The 25395-nt window shown below is 42.8% G+C and overlaps 1 protein-coding gene and 1 long non-coding RNA gene across 2 annotated transcripts in view; one reads left to right on the top strand and one right to left on the bottom strand.

Moving 5' to 3' along the window:
* Positions 1-13826, bottom strand: part of LOC114641141 (uncharacterized) — a 42806-nt gene extending 28980 nt beyond the window's left edge. Inside the window, exons 1-2 of the mRNA XM_028790244.2 lie at positions 13608-13826; positions 13129-13458 (exon numbers count right to left, since the gene is read on the bottom strand). Coding sequence (XP_028646077.1) covers positions 13129-13458; positions 13608-13653 — 376 coding nt within the window. The 5' untranslated portion in view covers positions 13654-13826. The remainder of the gene's footprint in view (positions 1-13128; positions 13459-13607) is intronic.
* The window catches only part of LOC127527406 (uncharacterized), a 153054-nt gene that overhangs the window by 14474 nt on the left and 113185 nt on the right, over positions 1-25395 (top strand). The window lies entirely within an intron of this gene.

Below are 25395 nucleotides of genomic sequence, written 5' to 3'. Positions count from 1 at the left end.
AGATCCCCCAGGACACCATCCGATATCTCATTAGGAGCATGCCCTTGGGTGGGGAGCGTGGGAGCATACAAACTACTGAGTACAATTTTGAGTTGCTGCAATTAAATTTCATCCAAATGGACTAGCCTGCTTGCCACATCATTTTTTCCCTTCAATTTTCGGGGTGTCTTAGAATTCAGCCCTCTGTAGGTTGATCAGTTTGATTTCCATCAAACGATGTTTCATCGTTTCGTTCCTAACACATCACCATATCAGCCCATAGCAGTAGAGATAGCCAGAAGGATTTTTTCCAATTGAGATCTGATCTGTTTTCAAAGTTTTCCTTTGATTTTTTTGAGCAGTTATATATATTGTCAGAAAGGCTCTATATTGCGGCCAACCCGGCACAGACAAATACAAATATTTTTTATTCTTCACCCGTGGACGCATGTCTTCCCCGTGACCCACAGGCAATATACAGTCCCAAGCACTAATAACCACCAGTACAAGCACTTTTCTTCTCCTTGGCACCACCACTCCTCTCTAGCCACCTTGTCCTCCTCCACCCGACTCTGGCTCCTTTTATAGTTCACCTGGAAGTGCTCCAGGTGTTTGATCACCGAGTTCCGGCTGCACTTCAAGGTGTGATGAATCTGTTGCCAACATGGGCTCAGGAATCCCAAACACAGGACCCCCTGGCAGTACCTGTGGGACCCAACGGGGCTGCCCCCAACTCCAATTCTCAGGGACCCTGTGGGAAACCGAGACACTACTCCAGCCCAGGGGGGAGGCCATCTAGCGTCCAGGGGGAGGTATTGCACTGTCCAGGGCTGTTCCCTCTGAATATAGTGTGCAGGGGCGTCCCGGCTGGGCATGGATGCCAGCCGACTGCCACAATATATATAGAAATAAATATTTTTAATTTTCTCATATTATTCTTAATAATCTACTTCCTTTTTGAACTGTTGTTTTCTTGTCTAGTTTCTTTTTTAAACTTTTTTGTTTTAATTTGCTTCAGGTTTTAGAACATAAGAACATAAATTTGATTAATGAGAGGTGACCCTTCAATCCATCAAGCCCGCTTGTTTAGCTAATAGGGAAGCTGTCTTATATCAGTATCTCATCCAGATTCTTCTTAAAGGTCGTCAAGGTTTCTGCTCCATGTCTCAGTAGTTTGTTCAGACTCCCACAACTCTCTGTGTAAAGAAGATCTTCCTGATTTTGATCCCATATGCACTTCCCTTTAATTTCCACTGGTGTCATCAGTGTACCTGATTTTCACTTAAGCCCTGTGACGATGCGGGTTCGCTCCATGCTCCCATTCAGCTTCTGGGAGCCCTTGAACCCGACACTGTCTGTAATGTCACCGATGAGCTAGGCAGTGAGGCACGGCAATGAAGCAAGGTGATGGTGCAAAAAAGTGCCGTGCTTTTATGAAAACCAACAAACAAAAAAACAAAGTGTCCAAATTAAAGTGCAGTGCATCAAAAATCTTTAAATAAATAATCCATTAAAACAGAAGTGAATCTGTGGAATTTAAAATCCAATAGAACAAATCTTTAAAAAAAACAACGAGGTTAAAACAATGACTGGAAGCTGTCCTTTAACTGAAAGCCCGGTGCATTCCTACTGGTGACTCCCCTGCTTCTCCTGTCCAGACTTTGCACAAGAGGAGCCACCCTACCTGCAGCTCACATTCTCTCTTCCTTCTCCTGCAGGTCTGTTCGCCTCACCGATCCCTGGCTCCGGTGGGCTTCACCAGACCTTGACATAGGCTCCCCCAACGACCAGGGTGCTCATGGTAGGGGGGGTTCATTTCCCAAGTCCCGACTCCTGCTGCCTTCGCTGGCCTTATGAGGTGAGCCATCCTCCTTCTGGTCACTCCCGCTCTTCAACATGCTCAGCAGGAGCGACCACCATCGACTGCCCTAGGTGTTGGTGAAAGACCCCGCTAGGGCTCACTGTTCAGCTGCCCGCTAGCCTGCGCTCACTTGTTCTCACTCTCTTGCACCAGCTTTCCTCTCACCGCTTTCTGCCTTCTTCTCTTGCAACCTCCATTCACTTTTCCTTTTCTTTCTTTTAGTTCCTCCCTAGCTGCCTCGCGCTTCTATTTATCACGGGGACGTGGATCAGATGTGGCAATTAGCAGCTTCTGGGAACAATTACGGAATGCGGACGACTCCTCACCTGTGAACTTAAGTGAGAATCGCCCGCATCACTAATTCCCCGAGAACTGATCCGCCACATTACCACGACCTCCTTTCTAAGCCGCAAAGGCGGCGATTATTTATTTAAAAAGTGGCCTTTTTGACTTGAGCTGTGGACCCGCTACACCACAAGCCCTTTATTGTAATTTACTTGTTCTGTATTGTATGTTGTACAAATCTGAACTGATGGTCATGTCTCTCCACTGTCCAAGTACCGTACATTCCCATCCCAGTTTCTTTCAGAATTTGCCATATCTGTTCAAAACCCGATTTAACAAATTCCACTTTAACAGTCTTACTTTAGCCCAGTTAATATTCAGGTAACTGAAGTCATCTTTGATTATAAAACGTGTTTTTTCCACATTGATGCCATTATCTGTAATGGAGGAGGAGAGGAATGTTTTGAAGCAAGTTATCTTACTAAACACACAATAATAACACAATACCAGCACAGAACTGTTTTTGTCATACTGTGTGCTTATGCCATCTGTTGACTTAGGAACACAATGAAATGCCTAGTTGTCCTAATGAAATAAAATGCTCTCATTTAGGGTTGTCATTATCATCATTCTGCCTCGACATTATTTCAAAAGAAGAAAGAGAAATGCAAAAGCAAATGACAGCCTACATGCTGAAATGTTAAATTGAAACAAATATTGGAATATCAATGCACAGTACTCAATGGGTTTTTTCAAGTTTCAGCCATCCCAATTGTGCAGAAATATCACATTTCTACTTCCTACTTGTAATTCATAACATTTACTTATATTACATTTCACCTGTCACAAATCTGCCCAATCCTGTATGTTGTCTAAGTCTCTCTTTAGTGATTCAGCTTGTTCTAGATTATATGCCACCTACTATGGTATCATCTGCAAAATTAAACAAATATTTATTTTACTGTTATCAGATTGTTTATGTACAGTATGTTTAAAAGAGCAGTGTCCTCAGCATTGACCCCGGCTGGACACCACCATTAACACCACTTAATTCTGAAAACGTTCCCCTCACCACAGCCCTTTGTTTCCTGTGTATGAATCACTTTTGTACCCACCTACAGAAGGTACCCTGAATCCTCACTTCTTTTTTGATCACTAACTTTCCATGTGTCACCTTATCAAAAAACTTCTGAAAATGCACATAAATAATATCGTATGCACCTCTCTGATCATTTGCTTTTGTTGCTTCCTCATGGAATTCCAGCATGTCAGTAAAACACGACCTCCCTCGTCTGACCCCATGCTGACTGTTCAGTAAAACTCCTGTACTTGCCATCTGCTGCTCAATCTTATCCTTAATAATTTCTTCCATTAATTTACCTGTGAGGCTCATTAAGTCTACTGGCATATAATTGCTTGGATTTTCCCAGTCACCCTTTTTAGATAACAATAATAATATTTGCAATTTTACAGTCTTTCGAAATTTCCCCAGTGTCCAGTGACTTAGTGAAAATGTGCATTAAGGGTTTATCTGGACTCACTAACCTCCTAAAGCACTTCAGCCTCAACAATTTCCACATCACTAATACCTCTTTAGTAGTCCCTCTTACTTTAATAATTTCATAATAATAATAATTGAAAATGTACTTTATTTGCCATATACAATTTTTGGAATTAGGAATTTGTCATTTTTCACATACAGTTAAGTCCATAAATATTTGGACAGAGACAACTTTTTTCTAATTTTGGTTCTGCACATTACCACAATGGATTTTAAATAAAACAACTCAGATGCAGTTGAAGTGCAGACTTTCAGCTTTAATTCAGTGAGGTGAACAAAACGATTGCATAAAAATGTGAGGCAACTAAAGTATATTTTGAACACAATCCCTTCATTTCAGGGGCTCAAAAGTAATTGGACAATTGACTCAAAGGCTATTTCATGGGCAGGTGTGTTCAAGTCCGTCGTTATGTCCTTATCAATTAAGCAGATAAAAGGCCTGGAGTTGATTTGAGGTGTGGTGCTTGCATGTGGAAGATTTTGCTGTGAACAGACAACATGCGGTCAAATGAGCTCTCCATGCAGGTGAAAGAAGCCATCCTTAAGCTGCAAAAACAGAAAAAACACATCCGAGAAATTGCTACAATATTACAAGTGGCAAAATCTCCAGTTTGGTACATCCTGAGAAAGAAAGCAAGCACTGATGAACTCAGCAACGCAAAAAGACCTGGACGTCCACGGAAGACAACAGTGGTGGATGATCGCAGAATCATTTCCATGGTGAAGACAAACCCCTTCACAACAGCCAACCAAGTGAACAACACTCTCCAGTGGGTAGGCGTATCGATATCCAAGTCTACCATAAAGAGAAGACTGCATGAAAGTAAATACAGAGGGTGCACTGCAAGGTGCAAGCCACTCCTAAGCCTCAAGAATAGAAAGGCTAGATTTGACTTTGCTAAAGAACATCTAAAAAAGCCAGCACAGTTCTGGAAAAACATTCTCTGGACAGATGAAACCAAGATCAACCTCTACCAGAATGGTGGCAAGAAAAAAGTATGGAGAAGGCGTGGAACAGCTCATTATCCAAAGCATAGCACATCATCTGTAAAACACGGTGGAGGGAGGCAGTGTGATGGCTTGGGCGTGCATGGCTGCTAGTTGCACTGGGACACTAGTGTTTATTGATGATGTGACACAGGACAGAAGCAGCCGAATGAATTCTGAGGTGTTCAGAGACATACCGTCTGCTCAAATCCAGCTAAATACAGTCAAATTGATTCATGATACAGATGGACAATGACCCAAAACATACAGCCAAAGCAACCCAGGAGTTTATTAAAGCAAAGAAGTGGAAAATTCTTGAATGGCCAAGTCAGTCACCTGATCTTAACCCAACTGAGCAGGCATTTCACTTGTTGAAGACTAAATTTCAGACAGAAAGGCCCACAAACAAACAGCAACTGAAAGCCGCTGCAGTAAAGGCCTGGCAGAGCATTAAAAAGGAGGAAACCCAACATCTGGTGATGTCCAGGAGTTCAAGACTTCAGGCTGTCATTGCCAGCAAAGGGTTTTCAACCAAGTATTAGAAATGAACATTTTATTTACAGTTATTTCATTTGTCCAATTACTTTTGAGCCCCTGAAATGAAGGGATTGTGTTCAAAAAATGCTTTAGTTGCCTCACATTTTTCTGCAATCGTTTTGTTCACCCCACTGAATTAAAGCTGAAAGTCTGCACTTCAACTGCATTTGAGTTGTTTCATTTAAAATTCATTGTGGTAATGTACAGAACCAAAATTAGAAAAAAAGTTGTCTCTGCCCAAATATTTATGGACCTAACTGTACCTCAACATAGTCTCCAGAGAGTTTTGCGGTCAGAGCGCAGGGACAGCTATTTGTACGGCATCCCTGGATCAACTGCAGATTAAGGGTCTTGCTCAAGGGCCCAACAGAGTAGCACTCCTTCTGTCAATGCCGGGGTTTGAATTGGCAACCTTGGACTTACCAGCTCAGATCCCTTAGCCAATAAGTCAATAGCCTCCCCTCTATGGAGGTTATTGACTTCTTCACACATGTAACCTTCAATAAAGTGCATGTTCAACGCATTTACTATTTCACTGTTTGCACTTTGCTTTTGGAACGTATTCAGCCCCATTTTTGTTCTATCAGATGTTGCTACTAGGGAATCCATTCCTGGATGGGTTTATCCATTCCCAGGAATTTGGGAATCCTGCATGTCATTCCCAGGAATCCCGGGCTCCCGGGAATGACACAGTGCACGGGCATCTCACATTTGAGCAGTTTTAGAGCGAGCGACACTTATTTTTAATAAAACTACTGCAATATGTTGACACCAATAAAAGACTAACCTTAACTACAAGCAGTTCATGCTGCCATACAAGTACATATATCTACTTAGTTGCAGTAATAATAGCGTAGAAAGCACAAAGTGTCGTGCGTGCGGTTGTCCAGGCGAGAACGCACCTTCATGCAGAAGTACACCAGCTGCTAAGAAAGCACGCTCTTCCTCCACTGAAGTAGGTGGCACAGTCATCAGATACTGATTCACTTGTTCTAAACAACGCCCGCGCTTGCCGTTGCTCTGAAATATCGCCATTTCAGCTTTTACTGATGCATCCAGTTTCTTGTCATCATTCTGTGATGACAAGTTTCTTGATAATAACAGACTGACGTATTGCAATTTCAAGTTGCTGTTCAAACCTGTTGTCTGATGAAGTGCAAGCTGCAGCAATGGAGCCACCTTAATTATTTTCAAGAATAACTCTGTTATTTCTTGATCGATTTTTACACTTTTACACACTATATATGCAAGCTTGGCTGTTCCCATTTAGGCGGGAGTTCCAGCAGTTTCATTCCCGGGATGCTACACATTATGGCCAAAGGGCTCTCAATTTGTGTGAAACAAGTTTCTCTGGTCTGATGAAACCAAGATTGAACTGTTTCGCCTCAGTTTTGGCATCATGTCTGAAGGAAACCAGCCACCACTCTTCATCACTACTGTTCCAACAGTGCAGCATGGTGGTGGCAGCATCATGCTGTGTGGTTGTTTTTCAGTGGCAGGGATTGGGAGAGAAGACAGGATGAACGACAGCTGAGTTAAGGAAAGTAAAGGGATATCTTTAATGAGAACCTCCTCTAGTGCACTCTGGATCTCACACTGGACTAAAGGTTAATCTTCCAACTGGACAACTCGTCAACAATGGCCAACGCAAGAGTGGCTTGGGACGACTCTGTGAATGTTCTTGAGTTGCCCAGCGAAAGACCAGACTTGAACCCAATCAGATAACTCTGGAGAGACCTAAAAATAGCCCACCACTGACAGTCTCCATTGAAACTGACAGAGTTTAAGAGGATCACCAGAGAAGAATGACAGAAAATCCCCAAATCCAGGTGTGTGAAGCTTGTCATGTCAGACCCAAGCAGACTCCAAGGCTGCCAAAGGGGCTTCAATGAAAAACTGAATGCAGTGATCTGGCAGTTGTTAGGATCTGAAGTAGTTGTGTCAAAGTGATATTTCAGTTTTCCATTTTTACTAAATTTGCAACAATTTCTAAACTGCTGTTGTCACTTTCTCATTCTGGGGTATTGAGTGTTGCTTAGTGAGGGAAAATGTTAATTTAATTATTTTAGCGTACGGCTGCAACATAAATGCGAGAAAAGTGAAGAGGTCTGCACTCTTTGTGAAGGCACTGTATATTTTAATCTCCCTTTACTCCTCCTGGTGCACTGTCACCTCCTCCTTGACTTTTCTTTTGCTTCTAAAATATCGAAAGAATCCCTTTGGGTCAACTTTCACCTTTTCTCAGTATTTCTCTCTGACTCTCTTTTAGCCTTCCTAATATCCTTTTTAACTCTTGCTTTCTTGCTGTCATATGTCCCACAGTTAGTACTTGAATTTTGATTTGATTTCATATACTTTAATTATCCATCCATCCATCCATTTTCCAACCCGCTGAATCCGAACACAGGGTCACGGGGGTCCGCCGGAGCCAATCCCAGCCAACACAGGGCACAAGGCAGGAACCAATCCTGGACAGGGTGCCAACCCACCGCAGACTTTAATTATCCCCAAGAGGAAATTGTCTTTTTGCATGACCTATGGGGGTCAGAGTCCAGGGTCAGCAATTGTACAGCACCCCTGGAGCAGTTTTCAGGTTAAGGGCCTCACTCAAGGGCCCAACGGAGTAGGATCTCTTCTGACAGTGACAGGATTTGAACCGGCAACCTTCCACATATCAGCACAGATTCTTAACCTCAATTAATAGACTTATATGACATTACATATAATTCATCTTTAAACCTGACACACTCAGCTGTTTCCATTCTTAAAGACTTAGGCAGTTTATGTTATTTACACTGGATCTGCTCAATGTTTCTTCTGCTAAAATGTAATGTAACTCTTAGTTTTTGAATATTAGTTTTGGTGGCTCTGAGGCTAGGGATCTGCACTGGCAATCGCAAAGGTTGCCAGTTCGAATCCCATAAATGCCAGTAGGGACTCTGCTCTGTTGGACCCTTGAGCAAGGCCCTTAACCTGCAATTGCTGAGCACTTTGAGTAGTGAGAAAAGCGCTATATACAGGTGCTGGTCATATAATTAGAATATCATGACAAAGTTGATTTATTTCAGTAATTCCATTCAAAAAGTGAAACTTGTATATTAGATTCATTCATTACACACAGACTGATGTATTTCAAATGTTTATTTCTTTTAATGTTGATGATTATAACTGACAACTAATGAAAGTCCCAAATTCAGTATCTCAGAAAATTTGAATATTGTGAAAAGGTTCAATATTGAAGACACCTGGTGCCACACTCTAATCAGCTAATTAACTCCAAACACCTGCCAAAGCCTTTAAATGGTCTCTCAGTCGAGTTCTGTAGGCTACACAATCATGGGGAAGACTGCTGACTTGACAGTTGTCCAAAAGACGACCATTGACACCTTACACAAGGAGGGCAAGACACAAAAGGTCATTGCTAAAGAGGCTGGCTGTTCACAGAGCTCTGTGTCCGAGCACATTAATAGAGAGGCGAAGGGAAGGACAAGATGTGGTAGAAAAAAGTGGACAAGCAATAGGGATAACCGCACCCTGGAGAGGATTGTGACACAAAACCCATTCAAAAATGTGGGGGAGATTCACAAAGAGTGGACTGCAGCTGGAGTCAGTGCTTCAAGAACCACCACGCACAGACGTATGCAAGACATGGGTTTCAGCTGTCGCATTCCTTGTGTCAAGCCACTCTTCAACAAGAGACAGCGTCAGAAGCGTCTCGCCTTTGGACTGCTGCCGAGTGGTCCAAAGTTATGTTCTCTGATGAAAGTAAATTTTGCATTTCCTTTGGAAATCAAGGTCCCAGTGTCTGGAGGATGAGAGGAGAGGCACAGAATCCACATTGCGTGAGGTCCAGTGTAAAGTTTCCACAGTCAGTGATGGTTTGGGGTGCCATGTCATCTGCTGGTGTTGGTCCATTGTGTTTTCTGAAGTCCAAGGTCAACGCAGCCATCTACCAGGAAGTTTTAGAGCACTTCATGCTTCCTGCTGCTGACGAACTTTATGGAGATGCAGATTTCATTTTCCAACAGGACCTGGCACCTGCACACAGTGCCAAAGCTACCAGTACCTGGTTTAAGGACCATGGTATCCCTGTTCTTGATTGGCCAGCAAACTCGCCTGACCTTAACCTCATAGAATATCTATGGGGTATTGTGAAGAGGAAGATGCAATACGCCAGACCTAACAATTCAGAAGAGCTGAAGGCCACTATCAGAGCAACATGGGCTCTCATAACACCTGAGCAGTGCCACAGACTGATCGACGCCATGCCACGCCGCATTGCTGCAGTAGTCCAGGCCAAAGGAGCCCCAACTAAATATTGAGTGCTGTACATGCTCATACTTTTCATGTTCATACCTTTCAGTTGGCCAACATTTCTAAAAATCCTTTTTTTGCATTGGTCTTAATTGATATTCTAATTTTCCAAGATGCTGAATTTGGGACTTTCATTAGTTGTCAGTTATAATCATCAACATTAAAAGAAATAAACATTTGAAATACATCAGTCTGTGTGTAATGAATGAATCTAATATACAAGTTTCACTTTTTGAATGGAATTATTGAAATAAATCAACTTTGTCATGATATTCTAATTTTATGACCAGCACCTGTAAATGCAAATAATTATTATTGTTAATATGAGCTGTAAGTGCATTATAATAGCTTTATTTTATAGCCACTAGATCCTAACAGTTGAGTCACATATACCTCCTCAGTCCTATCCTGAGTATTGCAGAACACTAATAGTCTTTAAATATTTCTTATTAATTTGCCCTAATACACTCTTAAAAATCCTGGTTCTTTAATTTCACTTCATGGTTCTTTACTGGGTCATGTGATTTCTTGTAGCACTATCACTTGACCGAGCACCATTTCACACTGGAACGGGTTCTCTGCATATGAAGTTGATTCTTTGTGTTTTGAAAAGCTTCCCAATATGCAGAAAAAACTTGAAATCTTCAATGTAAGCTACACTACATAACAGGACACCAACAAATTAAGATAAATGGCACGTAGCCTGAGTTACTGGACATATACAGGTGTAAAAAAGGCGCTATATAGGTGCCTGACCCGACACCAGATTCACACGGAGGCATGTGTAAAATCCATCCATCCATCCATTTTCCAACCTGCTGAATCTGAACACAGGGTCACAGAGGTCTGCTGGAGCCAATCCCAGCCAACACAGGGCACAAGGCAGGAACCAATCCCGGGCAGGGTGCCAACCCACCGCAGGACACACACAAACACACCAAGCACACACTAGGGCCAATTTAGGACTGTGGGAGGAAACCGGAGAGCCCAGAGGAAACCCACGCAGACACGGGCAGAACATGCAAACTCCATGCAGAGAGGACCCGGGAAGCGAACCCAGGTCCCCAGGTCTCCCAACTGAGAGGCAGCAGCGCTACCCACTGCGCCACTGTGCCGCCCTTCATGTGTAAAATAAACAAACTATTTATTTTTTTCTTCACCTGTGGGTGCTTGTCTTCCCCGTTTCCCACAGGCAGTATACAGTCCCCAAGCACCAACACCAAGTAAAACACACAAATAAGCACTCTCTCTTCCTCTACAAGTATGTGCTGGAGTATGTGAATTTCCCCTTGGGATTAATAAAGTATCTATCTATCTATCTATCTATCTATCTATCTATCTATCTATCTATCTATCTATCTATCTATCTATCTCAGGAGTCCCAGCTGCAGCACCCCCTGGCGGTGCCTGCGGGACCCAACAAGGCTGCACCCAACTCCAATTCTCATGGATCCCGGCAGAAAACCAAGGCACTGCTCCAACCCAGACGGGCGGCCATCTAGCGTCCAGGGGGAGGTATTGCACCGTCTAGGGCTGCTCCCCCTGAATATAAAGTGCAGGGGCATCCACCTGCCATAATAGTATGAGCCTTTTTAAAGTTGTGGCCCATTAGTATTTCACAAATCTATTCCCATCCAGTCAGGGTTATTTACTGTGTGGAGCCTGTTACAGGTCTAAATGAATAAAGGTTCTTTCTGGAACCTTCACGTTGATGCGTCTTGTGGGAACCAAAAATGGTTTGTCTATCACATTGCTCTGAAGAACCAGTGATTTTTAAACAGTGTAGAATTACTTTTAACTGTTTTAGTTATTCAATTTAACCCTATTTAGTGAGGCTTCACCTGGAGTAACGTGCAGTTTTGGTCTCTGGGCAAAGAACAAAGACAAAGCAGCACTGATTCCACATGATCTGCCATTCCTCCCAGTTTTGGTTATATAATAAGAGTTGTCTACTGGAATAAATAAAACTCACTCAGGCCTAGTGAGTTTAGTTCTAAGATCAGCAATTTCACAAAACTATAAAAAAAAATAAAATAAATAAATAATAATAATAATAATAATAATAATTAAATAACAATTCTTTACATTTATATAACACTGAAAACGCTTTATACATTGAGTGAGGAGCCACTTCGACCACCACTAATATGCAGCAACCACCTGGATGACGGCAGCCATTTTTTTGCACCACCACACATTAGCTGTTAAGTAATAAAGCGGAGAGAGACAGTGAGCCAATTGGAGAGAGGGGGGATGATTAGGGGGTTAGAATGACCAGGCCATGGTGGGCAGTTTAGCCTGCACATTGAGATACGCCCTACTCTTTACAAATGATGCCCAGTGATCTTTAATGAGAATCAGGGCGTGAGTTTTATGTCTCCTCTATAAGGATGGTGCCATTTGTATAGCCCAGTGTCCTTGTCACTACAATGAAATCCACATTCAGACCTCAGGGTAAGTGCCCCCTGCTGGCTCTTCAAGCTTTTCCTAGATGGTCTCCCATCCAAGTACTGGCAGGGCCTGAACATTCTTAGCTTAAGGGGGACGACCTCGTTTTAAAGTGCAAGTGGTATGAAAACTAAATGCATGTTGTTAAAAACGTGTAATGCAGTTTAAATTACATAAGATAAATAAAACATTTGATAACTATACAATACAATTACACACACAGAAAAAAAGCCACCAAAATCTGAAATCACACAATATTTGGTTCCCAATAGATCCACCCACATGAAGGTTCCATAAAGAAATTATTTATTTAGATCTGCAACACAAATAGCCATGAATAGGTAATAACAGATTTGTGGTGGGTTTCTGAATGTAACTGGACCCTACTTGCATTCAATCGCACAGGTTTTCTAGATGTGATGGTATCCTGCTAGGTAGCCTATTGGACATTAAAGATTTCTGTTTTGTCCACAAATTAGGAACCTTTTGTAAGCCCAAGAAAGCCAACTTCATATGAAAAGAATCCCTCCCAGAATGGAATGTGTCCTGGTAAAGCACGGGGTCTTGCTGTCCCAGTAAAGTGTCATCACACAATCAGGATTTGTAAGAGTGTATGTCAGACTTACTGTATGTTCTAAAATTTCAGTTCAATGATAACCTGAGTAAACGTAGAGCTTTGTGAAAGATATTAAAAGACACAATCTGTTTGAAAGCTTTGTCTATACCTCACAGCTTTAAGGATGGTGCACTTAATGAGAAATAATTTAAAATTAAGATAAATTAAAAGAAATGAATTGCTTTGACAAAATACCTTGCATAAAGTCTAAAAATGCCATTGAGAACAACCGTGCGGGTCTGTTTAGAGTTAAGTAAAATATTAGGCCTTACAGTGAATAGACAAATTAAAACGAGGTATCCATCCATCCATCCATTATCCAACCCGCTATATCCTAACTACAGGATCACAGGGGTCTGGTGGAGCCAATCCCAGCCAGCACAGGGCACAAGGCAGGAAACAAACCCAGCCCACCGCAGATTAAAACGATGTAAGAATGGTAAATACTTCACTGTGAGAACTGAATGGTTGTATCTATGAGCTCTAATTCGTATAAAAATAAAACAAACATGACGCGATTTATTATAATGCATGCCTTACTTTTCCTTGAAGTGTTAGTAATGTTTCTAAAAAAGATCTCGCAGTTTTTGTCTTTCTCCACACAGTAATAGTAGGAGTTCTTGTCCTCTTCTGTCGCATTTACAATGACCAGTGTGCCGTCCGTTGTAACTGAGAATCTGTCTGAAGTCCCGGGGTATCGGAACGTGTTTTCGTCATCAGGCCCGTAGGTGTGTAGAACCGGCACTGGGAGCTCCGCAGGGTGTTGCAGTCTGAACCAGTAGATCGTAGAGTTGGTGTGTTCACAGAACACCGACACGTCTGAGCCATGCGAATAAAAACTCAGAAAAGGAGCGCAGAGAAATCCATGCCCTGAAAATTAAAATAACATCAGAAAGGAAGAAAGGAGTTACCTGCGTGCTAATATTCAACACAAACGACAAGCAGTGAAGAAAAAGCAGATGCGTACAGCCTTTATACAAACGCTATTGCAGTTTCATTAATTAATGATAATTACTTACACAGAACACATACTGAGGCGCAATGCAGAAACTCGTTTATGTCCATTGGTTAAGGAATGCGATTAAAAGGCGACGGCAGGTTCTTATGATGTTATTTTCAAAGACATATTTATAACAGCAACGGCAGACTGTTCATCGACAAGCACGAGTTGATCTGAAAGAAAGCGAAATCGGGATCGCCCGACAGAACAGAAAAACTGATGCGGTTTTGATCAGGGCGGAGACTAAAGGAAACTACAATGAGAAAACTCATTAGCGCCAAAGAAAAATAATAAATCAGTGGCTTTCAGAAGTACGGAATAAGCATTTGAAAATGTCTCCAGTTTAAACGTTATTCTTTCAATCAAAGCATTTGGGATCGACTAGACAATTTTTAGATTGTGTGATAGCCCTATACTGAACAACTAACAATACACGGCATCAAAGAGATACTGTTCATTTATCAAAAAGAAAAACAAACAAACAAACAAATAACTAAAATAAATATTGAAAACAACCCCTGAAGGACATTGGTCTCACACTAGCAATTCCCCGTTTATATACACAAGTTATAAAGTTTCTGATCAGTCAATACATTTACTGCAACAAATATTGTGACATAGAAAACATTGTTTATGAATGTGTAATAACTGTGTATACAGTATGTGTTCCATTTTCGGCATTATTTCCTAGGCATTCCACACAATGGCAAATTTCACACAATGACGGTAACATAAACGTTTACTACACTCATGGAGCAAATCATTAGGAGCACTACGCTGATACGGGGCAGAGCCTCCTCTTTCTCTCAGAACGGCCTCAATTCTTCATTTAATCGATTTCACAAGATGCTGGAAACATTTATTTGAGATTCTGGTCCAAGTTGACATGGCTGAAACAGGCTCTATCTGCAGATGTGTGAGTGTATATATATATATATATATATATATATATGTGTGTGTGTGTGTGTGTGTGTGTGTGTGTGTGTGTGTGTGTGTGTGTGTGTGTGTTAGAATACCAGTCCAGCACAGCACACATTTATTTATAGTGGCTCTTCTCCCTCGCTCTCCACAAAAGCACAGTTTACAGCACAGTTCTCAGCACAGTATATACTTCTCTTCTTCTTTCATTCTCTTCCTCTCTTTCTCTCTCTGTCCTTACACCTCCACTCTTCCTGGCAAGCTTTTGTCCACGTCCTCCCAACTCTGGCTCCCCAAGTTGTGGCAACTGGCCCCTTTTATAGAGCGCCAAGAAGTGCTCCAGGTGTTCAGAGATCTTCTTCCAGCAGCACCTCTGAGTGTGGCAGAAGTACTGCAACACAGGGCTGAGCAATCATCCAGGTGTCCCCTGGAGGTGGCCACGGGCGCCAGCTGGGTTGAGCTTCCATGCTGCAAACCTGTGGCCCCTCTGCAAGTCAGGGGAGCTGCCCTCTATCATTCTGATGGAAGTAAAGCTCTGAATATGCTCCCTCCTGTGGTCCTTCCATTATAGGGGTGTCCCGTCCACCATAACATACACACACATATATATATATATATATATATATATATATATATATATATATATATATATATATATATATATATATATATATATATATATACATATATATATATATATATATATATAGTGGCAGATGTCTGGGGAACTTGCCCTACCTGGGCACATGGAGAAGGGAAGGAGTGGGAGAGGGGCAATATCTCCACCAGGATGCAATAGGGCAGCCCCCCTGGATTGCATCGGGGCCACAGGATTGGAGCATGGAAGCTCAACCGTATATATAGTCAAATAAAAAAGTCTGGGAACCCCTCTCAGCCTGCATAATAATCAACTCTACGTTCAACAGTAAAGATAACAGTGGTATGTCTTTCATTTCCTAGGAACATCTGAGTACTGCGGTGTTTTCCGAACAAAGATTTTTAGTGACGCAGTATTTAGTTGTATGAAATTAAATCAAATGTGAAAAACTGGCTGTGCAAAAATGTGGGTCCCCTTGTCATTGTGCTGATTTGAATGCCTGTCACTGCTCAATGCTGATTACTTACGACACCAAATTGGTTGATGAGCTCATTAAGCCTTGAACTTCATAGACAGGTGTGTCCAATCATGAGATATAAAGTTATTTAAGGTGGTCAATTACAAGTTGTGCTTCCTTCCCTTTGACTCTCCTCTGAAGAGTGACAGCATGGGATCCTCAAAGCAACTCTCACAAGATCTGAAAACAAAAATTTTTGAGTCTCCTGGTTTTAGGGGAAGGTTACAAAAAGCCATCTCAGAGGTTTAAACTGTCAGTTTCTGTAACTGTAAGGAATGGTATCAGGAAATGGAAGGCCACAGGCACTGTTGCTGTTAAACCCAGCAGGCCAAGAAAAATACAGGAGCGGCATATGTGCAGGATTGTGAGAATGGTGACAGACAACCCACAGATCACCTCCAAAGACCTGTCAGAACATCTTGCTGCAGATGGTGTATCTGTACATCGTTCTACAATTCAGCGCAATTTGCACAAAGAACATCTGTATGGCAGGGTGATGAGAAAGAAGTCCTTTCTGCACTCACGCCACAAACAGAGTCGCTTGTTGTATGCCAATGCTCATTTAGACAAGCCAGAATCATTTTGGAACAAAGTGCTTTGGACTGATGAGACAAAAATGGAGTTATTTGGTCAGAACAAAATGCGCTTTATATGGTGGAAGTAGAACACCACATTTCAATAAAAACACCTGCTACCTACTGTCAAATTTGGTGGAGGTTCCATCATGCTGTTGGGCTGTGTGGCTAGTTCAGGGACTGGGGCCCTTGTTAAAGTTGAGGGTCGCATGAATTCCACCCAATATCAACAAATTCTTCAGGATAATGTTCAAGCATCAGTCATAAAGTTGAAGTTACACAGGGGTTGGATATTCCAACAAGACAATGACCCAAAACACAGTTCGAAATCTACAAAGGCATTCATGCAGAGGGAGAAGTACAATGTTCTGGAATGGCCGTCACAGTCCCCTGACTTGAATATCATTGAAAATCTATGGGATGATTTAAAGCAGGCTGTCCATCAAACTGAACTGAACTGGAGAGATTTTGTATGAAGAATGGTCAACAATACCTCCATCCAGAATCCAGACACTCATCACAGGCTATAGGAGGACAGCGTCTAGAGGCTGTTAGATTTACAAATGGAGGCTCAACTAAGTATTGATGTCATATCTCTGTTGGGGTGCCAAATTTATGCACCTGTCTAATTTTGTTATGATGCATATTGCATATTTTCTGTTAATCCGATAAACGTAATGTCACTGCTGAAATACTACTGTGTCCATAAGGCATGTCAGATATTAAAAGGAAGTTGCTACTTTGAAAGCTCATCCAATGAGGAACAAAAAGCCAAAGAATTAAGACGGGTTCCTAAACTTTTTCATATAACTATATATATATTAATAAATAAAATCTTGGGTCGAGACATGATCTTCTTAGAAGACACTTTAATGTTCTGTGAGACAAGGAAATGAGACAAAAGGACAGCTGCTGTACAGGCTTTTAAATGATCGACGTGCAGCACGACATGCAGATCACACAGCACGGCACAAGCAGCAGCAGTAAGCCAGCTGATCGAGCATACAGGAGGTAAAAAAATGTATTTGATTCTCATTATATCACCATTTAAGATGGGGTTTCCAAGGAGCGACCACATCACCTTAGCGTGCATTCACCCCCCCACTTCACAACATGAGAGGCAGAGACACTAAGTGGCTGGCATGTATTGTGCCCCTTTGGGGCGGGAATAACTCATTCACTACAGCTTTATTACTTTCAAATACCAAGAAATAAAAAATGAATGAAAATGAAAATAACAATCTCTTTAAATTGTACATCCAGTTAACCAAACCCAGGGGTTAGCAAAGCCCCCTAGTGTATATATATAGGATGGCGCAGTGGGTAGCGCTGCTGCCTCGCAGTTGGGAGACCTGGGTTCACTTCCCAGGTCCTCCCTGTGTGGAGTTTGCATGTTCTCCCCGTGTCTGCGTGGGTTTCCTCCCACAGTCCAAAGACATGCAGGTTAGGTGCATTGACGATCCTAAGTTATCCCGTGTGTGCTTGGTGTGTGTGTGTGGGGGGGTGTGTACTTGTGTGTGTCCTGCGTTGGGTTGGTGCCCCGCCCAGGGTTTGTTTCCTGCCTTGCGCACTGTGTTGGCTGGGATTGGTTCCAGCAGACACCCGTGACCCTGTAGTTAGGATATAGCAGGTTGGATGATAAATGGATATATATATATATATTGTGATGGACGGCCAGCGTTTCAGTCTGGCCGGGACATCCCTGAACAGAAAGAAAGAGGAAGAGCAGGCTTTTTAGGACACTGCCTGGGACACTAGATGGCAGCTCCCCTGGGCGGAAATGGTTCCCCGGATTCCCTCAGGGCATCATGGGACATGGAGTCCATTTCCTCAGCCCTGTTGGGTGACGTGGGTGCCGCCAGGGGGAGCTCACAAGGAACCTGGGGACTTCTGCTGTTATTACGAACCGGAAGTACTTCGGAGGCACGAGGACAGTAGCCCGCAGTACTAGTTCTGGGCTACTTAAGGAAGGATGATGAGGAAGGAGACAAAGCCTGAGGAGGAGTGGAAGCAGATGGACTGGTGGCAAGAATGGACTGAGTATAGGTGTGGTGCGTTGTTATATATATATACTGTATATATATATATATATCCATCCATCCATCCATTTTCCAACCCGCTGAATCCGAACACAGGGTCACGGGGGTCTACTGGAGCCAATCCCAGCCAATATAGGGCACAAGGCAGGGAACCAATCCTGGGCAGGGTGCCAACCCACCGCAGATATATATATATATATATATATATATATATATATATATATATATATATATATATATATAAAAGGTTGGGCCATTCAAGTGTTCATCACTGTGTCCTATCACTTTTTATTTGTTTTTGTTTTAATAACACAAAGTGTTCTGTCATTGAAGGCAAAAGTTGGTTAAGTTTAGTAAGCACAATTTTTTCCCGTTCGTCTGTCTTGCATGTCTTCAACTTTCCGGGACATTTCTTTCTGTATTGTACACGCAGGTCAGGACTGCATGCAGGTCAATCTCATACTTGCAGTCATACACTTGTAATCTGGCCAGAAAAATGGAGGAACTTCCCTAAAATAAATGAACAGGATGGCTGTTTTTTTTCCAAAAAATATTTGAAATGTTGATTCATTGGGCCACAAAACACAATTCTACTGTTCTGCTTTCCATCTCACATGAGACCAAGCCCAGAGAAGTAGGTAGCGCTTCTGGTCAGTGTTGATATTTGGCTTCTGCTTTACATAGTAAAGTGTTCATCTGTGGATGCCACAGCGAATGGCATTAACTGACAAAGGTTTCTGGAAGTACTACCAAGCCCATGTCATGACATTCATTACAGATGCACTGTAGAGGGTGAAATGCTCCAAAATCCTACCAATTTGTCTTTAGGGAATGCTGCTTTCAAAGTGCTGAATTATTTACTGACACATCGTTGGCAATTTGGCGAGTCAGGTCCCATCTTTGCTCTTGAAGGACTTTGCCTTTTTTGGAGACTCCTTATCCAGGTGCCTCTTCACCTCATGATTACAGATCAGTGACCCTTACATATTATATCATGAAGACCTTTGAGAGGCTGGTCCTGGACTATATGTGCCCTATTATGGTAGACCACCTGGACCCTCTGCAGTTTGACTAAGAGAAAAAAAATGGAGTAGAAGATTGGATAATCTGTCTGCTCCACAAGGCTTATTCTCACCTGGACAAAACTAGCAGCACTGTGAGGATTCTTTTGTTTAATTTCTCCAGTGCCTTCAATACCATCCAGCCATTCTTGTTAAGGGGTAAACTCAGTGATATGCTGGTGGATGAGCCTGTGGAGTCCTGATAATGGACCATCTGTCAAGCAGATCACCATCTGTGAGACTCAGGGACGGTGTGAGCAACACTGGAGCACCACAGGAACAGGCCTGTCTGCTTTACTCTTCACTTTACATCTCTGACTAGAAATATAACAGCAAGTCAGGTCACTTACAGACATTTTCAGAAGATTTTGCACTTGTGGGGTTTATTGATAAAAGGGGACGAGACAGTGGAGTAGAGTCAGGGTGAGAACTTTGTTTCTTGATGCAGAAAGAATTGTCTACATCTTAACATCAGCAAAACCAAGGAAATGCTTATAGACTTTCACTGCACCAATGTCTGCTCACAATTCAGGTACTTGGGGGTACACATAATTGACAGGTTGGACTGGTCTTAGAACAGAGAAGAACTATGTAAGAACACTCTTACAAATAAAATTACCAGAATGATTCTTCAGAGGGATGCCATAGGGGAATGCTTTTTGGTTCTCAAAAGACCTATCTGCATAAGGGTTCCAGAAATAACCTTTCTTTATTTTGATAAGTTCCAGGTTTTCTTAATATGTTAGTGTCCTTCAGCCTAGAATTCTTTAAAGATTTTCAGTTTTTCAAAGCAGAAAGAACTTCATATGCAAAAAACCCATTCAGAATAAAATGGTTCTTGATCAAGCAATGTAGCTATAGGGAACCACACAACCCTGTAAAGAACCATATAGTGACATTAAAGAACCAGGATTTTTAAGAGTGCACCCTGTAATAGTGTGATCCTTTTCCGTTAAAGATATGGGTTAAATTTCCTCTCTGTGTGTTCATTTTGATCTTATTATAGTCATGTTTTCATTAGTCCTAAAATATAATTTACTGCCATTATGAATATTGTAGCACCGCACAGATACAACCTGACAGATAGCGTTGCTACTAGTGATGGGAAAATAAAGCCTTGTGAAGTTTTGAGGCTTTCTTTCTATTTGTGCTGAAAAAGATTTAAAGCTTTGAAGCCTCAGCCCCAGTGTGAACAGCGACATCTGGTGGTTGACTGAGGTCAAGGCAGGCTCTCAAGAGCACAAGTGAAGCATCACTCACTGTTTCAGTCTCATGTCACCTGTAAAAAATCAGAAAAACCTTTGTTCATTTTATTCCGATAAGGGCCTTGTCCATTTATACTATTTCATGAATACACAATCATTAGACATTAAATAATGAATTTATCTAGTGAGCTCTGCCAGCGGCTGCCCCATAGGGTTGCGCCACGGAACTACAGGTCCCAGCATGCCCAGTGGGTGTCCGTGTGGGAATCCTAACCCAGGAAGCCAGCCATCTAACATACCAGGGGAGAAAATATTCAGCAGAGCTCATCTTCTCCAGCCCTTCCATTGCACTGACCTCCTGGATGAATACAAATCCTTAAAAGGGTAAAAGATATCTCTTTAAATTTTTGGAGAATGATAATGTTTTGGGAAGATGCGTTGATTTAAACATTTATAATATGAGTATCCCATTTTAAGCATAAGGGGTGTTTACAAAATGTTATGAGGTGTAAGTTTTGTATGCTCCATGGTAAGTTATTAGGTGATCTGGTGCTGCTCTATCAATTTGGTATTAAGTGCTTTGATTTTGCTCTGATTCTCTTTACTTTTTAGTGATGGCATATTACTAGGGGGAGTCAAGCTAAAGTTAAAAAATGGAACGAGCCTTCACAAAATAGATTCTGTCATTTCTCAATGTATTCTCCATCCTTCTCAATGCACTTATCCTGTATTCCAGCAGAATAAAAGGGAGGGAGAGATGGAATTTCTGATGGGCAACTGTGTTTCTTTGCCATAGTTTTACTGTTAACTTAACAAAGAGAAATATGTATGTCTTAAGTTTTAATTTCCCCCTGGGGACAAATAAAGTATCATTTGTAACAAAGGCATTATATTGGTGCCTGACCCGACACAGACTCACACCGGAGGCACGTATAAAAACCAAAGAACTTTTATTTTTCTTCACCTGTGGGGCACATCTTCCCCGTGATCCACAGGCACAACACAGTCCCAAAGCACCACACAAAACACCAAACTCTTCTCCTTTACACCACCACTCCTCCCCATCAAGTTTCATCCTCCTCCTTCCAACTCTGGCCATTGAGTGGTGGTTGCTGGTCCCTTTTAAAGTCCACCCAGAAGTGGTCCAGGTTGTTGACTGCCGAGATCCGGCTGCACTTCCGGGTGTGGCAAATACACCGCCCATAAGGGCTGAGGAGTCCCAGCTGCAGCACCACCTGCCGGTGCCTGCAGGACCCAACAGGGCTGCACCCAACTCCAATTCCAATGGAGTCCTGCGGGAAACCGAGGCACCGCCTCAAGCCCGGAGGGCTGCCATTTAGCATCCAAGGGGAGGTATTGCAAAGTCCATGGCTGCTCCCAATGAACATATACCGAAGGGGCGTCTCGGCCAGGCATGGACTCCGGCCGTCTGCCACACAGTCTGTTTTAGTTTGTGGTAGACATTTAACATTTTATTAAAGAAAGAAACATCCTCTAACAGGACAATTCAGTAATCAGGCAGGAGAAAAGCTGTTCATGGTATCTTTTAATTACTCCTCAGCAAAATGCCTTGGAGGGAGCATTCAGTTTGTTACAGAAGGGTCAGAATGATAAGAATCTACTTCCGGTAGAGCGAACGCTGGTGGGACTCGTTGCCGCTGCTCGCCGGTAACTTTTTCACAATTAACTTATGATCTAATGGACTAAGCCACTCTTTTCATTTTGGGCAGATTTATTCGTTGAGTTTTATTCTTCAGTCATTTAAAAATAGACTGATTTCTAGTTCGACTGGTGATTTGGCTGTGTATGGAGTGTTTTCAGCCTAACACTGCTTTGAGACTTACCTGGCTCTGTTCTTTGGACATCTGAGTCTGCATCTTAGCTTTCAATGTGGACCGGTAGGATATTGTCACACGTGTGAGTAGGAGGCAGCTAAAGGGCTTGAGTAGTGGTAATATCATATCTGACCAGGGAGCAGCAGGGAGTACTGACTGTCTTTCTCAGTTCCTTGCAAACCCTTCCCAGGAAATCTTACCCTGGTGGGCAACACCTTTGATGATGTCAATTCCTCTCTGGGGCTTTCAAGCCGCCATCTTACCTCCAGATAGCCATTTCTGTTTTGGACTCAGTGTTGTGAACATCTCTGTTCTGATTCTTGCAACTTTGCAGCCAGGATATATAATATACGGGAGGCTGCACCAAACCTTTATGATGTCTCAAGTCTCATCTTTGTTACAATATTTATTTGGTTCGTGTTTGTTTGGTCCCTCCTGTCTCTCGCTATCCAACCTGCAACAGGCCTGCTTCAGTACTCAGCTGCTGAGCTCCTCCGACTGCGCTTCCACCTGTCCAAGCCTACATTGACCGGGCTGTATCTCCACCCAGACATTGTATTCCTCCCTTGTCGGAGATACATCCACCATGGGTCTCGCCAGAGTCTCCAGGCTGACAGTTCGAAAATAATAAATTCCATCTGGTCCAGTTCTCGATGTCCTCCACGTAATTTAGGCAGAGTCGCTGACCACACTGTGTTAGCCAGCCTAGCCCGGTCAGCTAACACCATTGCTAAATGTGATAACGCCATTGTTAACTTCGGTCTGCTGACCATCTGCTCACTTATGAGCAAGGGGCATCTCATCGATGATCTCCTCACTGATCGTAAATTTAACTTTTTCTGTCTAACCGAGACATGGCAACAACCTCATGACTTTTCCCAACTTAACAAATCCACTCCCCCGGGGTTTGTTTACATCTCTCAACCCCGTGGCTCTGGGCGTGGTGGAGGTCTCGCGTTAATGTATCGTGAGAAGTGGAAAGTTCTGCCGCTGTCTGTTCCTACCTTCAGTTCTTTCGAATCTCTTGTGTGTCAATTAACTGGACCTGTTCCTACTATTATTGCAACTGTTTACTGTCCCCCTAAATCAAATAATGACTTTCTGAATGACTTTGCTGTTTTCCTTACACACTTATCTACTGTTTCATCAAACATAATACTTCTGGAGGATTTCAATATACATATGGATAATATCAATGTCCCTATTACTAGAGACTTTACATCCTGCCTTGAGAGTTTTGGATTCCAGCAGCACACTGATGTTCCCACTCATTCCAAAGGACATATCTTGGACTTGATTTACTGTTCTGGAGTTGCCCCGCTTGATTGTACTGCAGATGAACTCCCCATAACTGATCACTTTCTTATTTCATTCAATGTTAAACTTGCCCTTTCCAATACTAAGCTTTCCCGTCTCATGTCTTTCCGTAATATTAAGAATATTAACTTTGACTCTCTTTCCTCTAGTATCAATTCCCTTATGGACATTCATAATTTATCCACTCCTGAATAACTGGTCTCACACTATAACACTGGACTCAATGGTATTCTTAACTCTCTAGCTCTGTTAAAAACTAGATAGATAGATAGATAGATACTTTATTAATCCCAAGGGGAAATTCACTACTCCAGCAGCAGAATACTGATAAAAACAATATTAAAATAAATAGAGTGATAAAAATGCAGGTATAACAGACAATAAATTTGTATAATGTTAACGTTTACCCCCCCGGTGGAATTGAAGAGTCTCATAGTGTGGGGTGGAATGATCTCCTCAGTCTGTCAGTGGAGCAGGACGGTGACAGCAGTCTGTCGCTGAAGCTGCTCCTCTGTCTGGAGATGATCCTGTTTAGTGGATGCAGTGGATTCTCCATGATTTACAGGAGTCTGCTCAGCGCCCGTTGCTCTGCCATGGATGTCAAACTGTCCAGCTCCGTGCCTAGAATAGACCCTGCCTTCCTCACCAGTTTGTCCAGGCATGAGGCGTCCATCTTCTTTATGCTGCCTCCGCAGCACACCACCACGTAGAAGACGGCGCTCGCCACAACCATCTGATAGAACATCTGCAGCATCTTATTGCAGATGTTGAAGGACGCCAGCCTTTTAAGGAAGTACTGTATAGTCAGCTCTGTCCTCTCTTGCACAGAGCATCAGTATTGGCAGTCCAGTCCAGTTTATCATCCAGCTGCATTCTCAGGTATTTATAGGTCTGCACCCTCTGCACACAGTCACCTCTGATGATCACGGGGTCCATGAGGGGCCTGGGTCTCCTAAAATCCACCACCAGCTTCTTGGTTTTGCTGGTGTTCAGGTGTAGGTTGTTTGAGTCGCACCATTTAACAAAGTCCTTGATGAAGTTCCTATACTCCTCCTCCTGCCCACTCCTGATGCAGCCCACGATAGCAGTGTCATCAGCGAACTTTTGCATGTGGCAGGACTCCAAGTTGTATTGGAAGTCCAATGTACAGTATATAGGCTGAACAGGACCGGAGAAAGTACAGTCCCCTGCGGCGCTCCTGTGCTGCTGACCACAATGTCAGACCTGCAGTTCCCGAGATGCACATACTGAGGTCTGTCTGTAAGATAGTCCACGATCCATGCCACCAGGTATGAATCTACTCCCATCTCTGTCAGCTTGTCCCTAAGGAGCAGAGGTTGGATGGTGTTGAAGGTGCTAGAAAAGTCCAGAAACATAATTCTTACTGTACCACTGCCTCTGTCCAAGTGGGAGATGGATCGGTGTAGCATGTAGATGATGGCATCCTCCGCTCCCACCTTCTCCTGGTATGCGAACTGCAGAGGGTCGAGGGCGTGGCGGACCTGTGGCCTCAGGTGGTGAAGCAGCAGCCGCTCCATGGTCTTCATCACATGTGACGTCAGGGCGACAGGCCGGAAGTCATTCAGTTCACTAGGATGTGATACCTTTGGGACTGGGGTGATGCAAGACGTTTTCCAAAGCCTCGGGACTCTCCCCTCTTCCAGGCTCAGGTTGAAGATACACTGTAGAGGACTCCCCAGCTCCAACGCACAGGCCTTCAGCAGTCAAAACAAGAATGTACC

The sequence above is a fragment of the Erpetoichthys calabaricus genome, chromosome 4, assembly GCF_900747795.2.
Source record: "Erpetoichthys calabaricus chromosome 4, fErpCal1.3, whole genome shotgun sequence".
NCBI classification, from domain to species: domain Eukaryota; kingdom Metazoa; phylum Chordata; class Cladistia; order Polypteriformes; family Polypteridae; genus Erpetoichthys; species Erpetoichthys calabaricus.
Note: the sequence above shows the minus strand (reverse complement) of the source record. Positions and strands in the feature narration are given on the sequence as shown.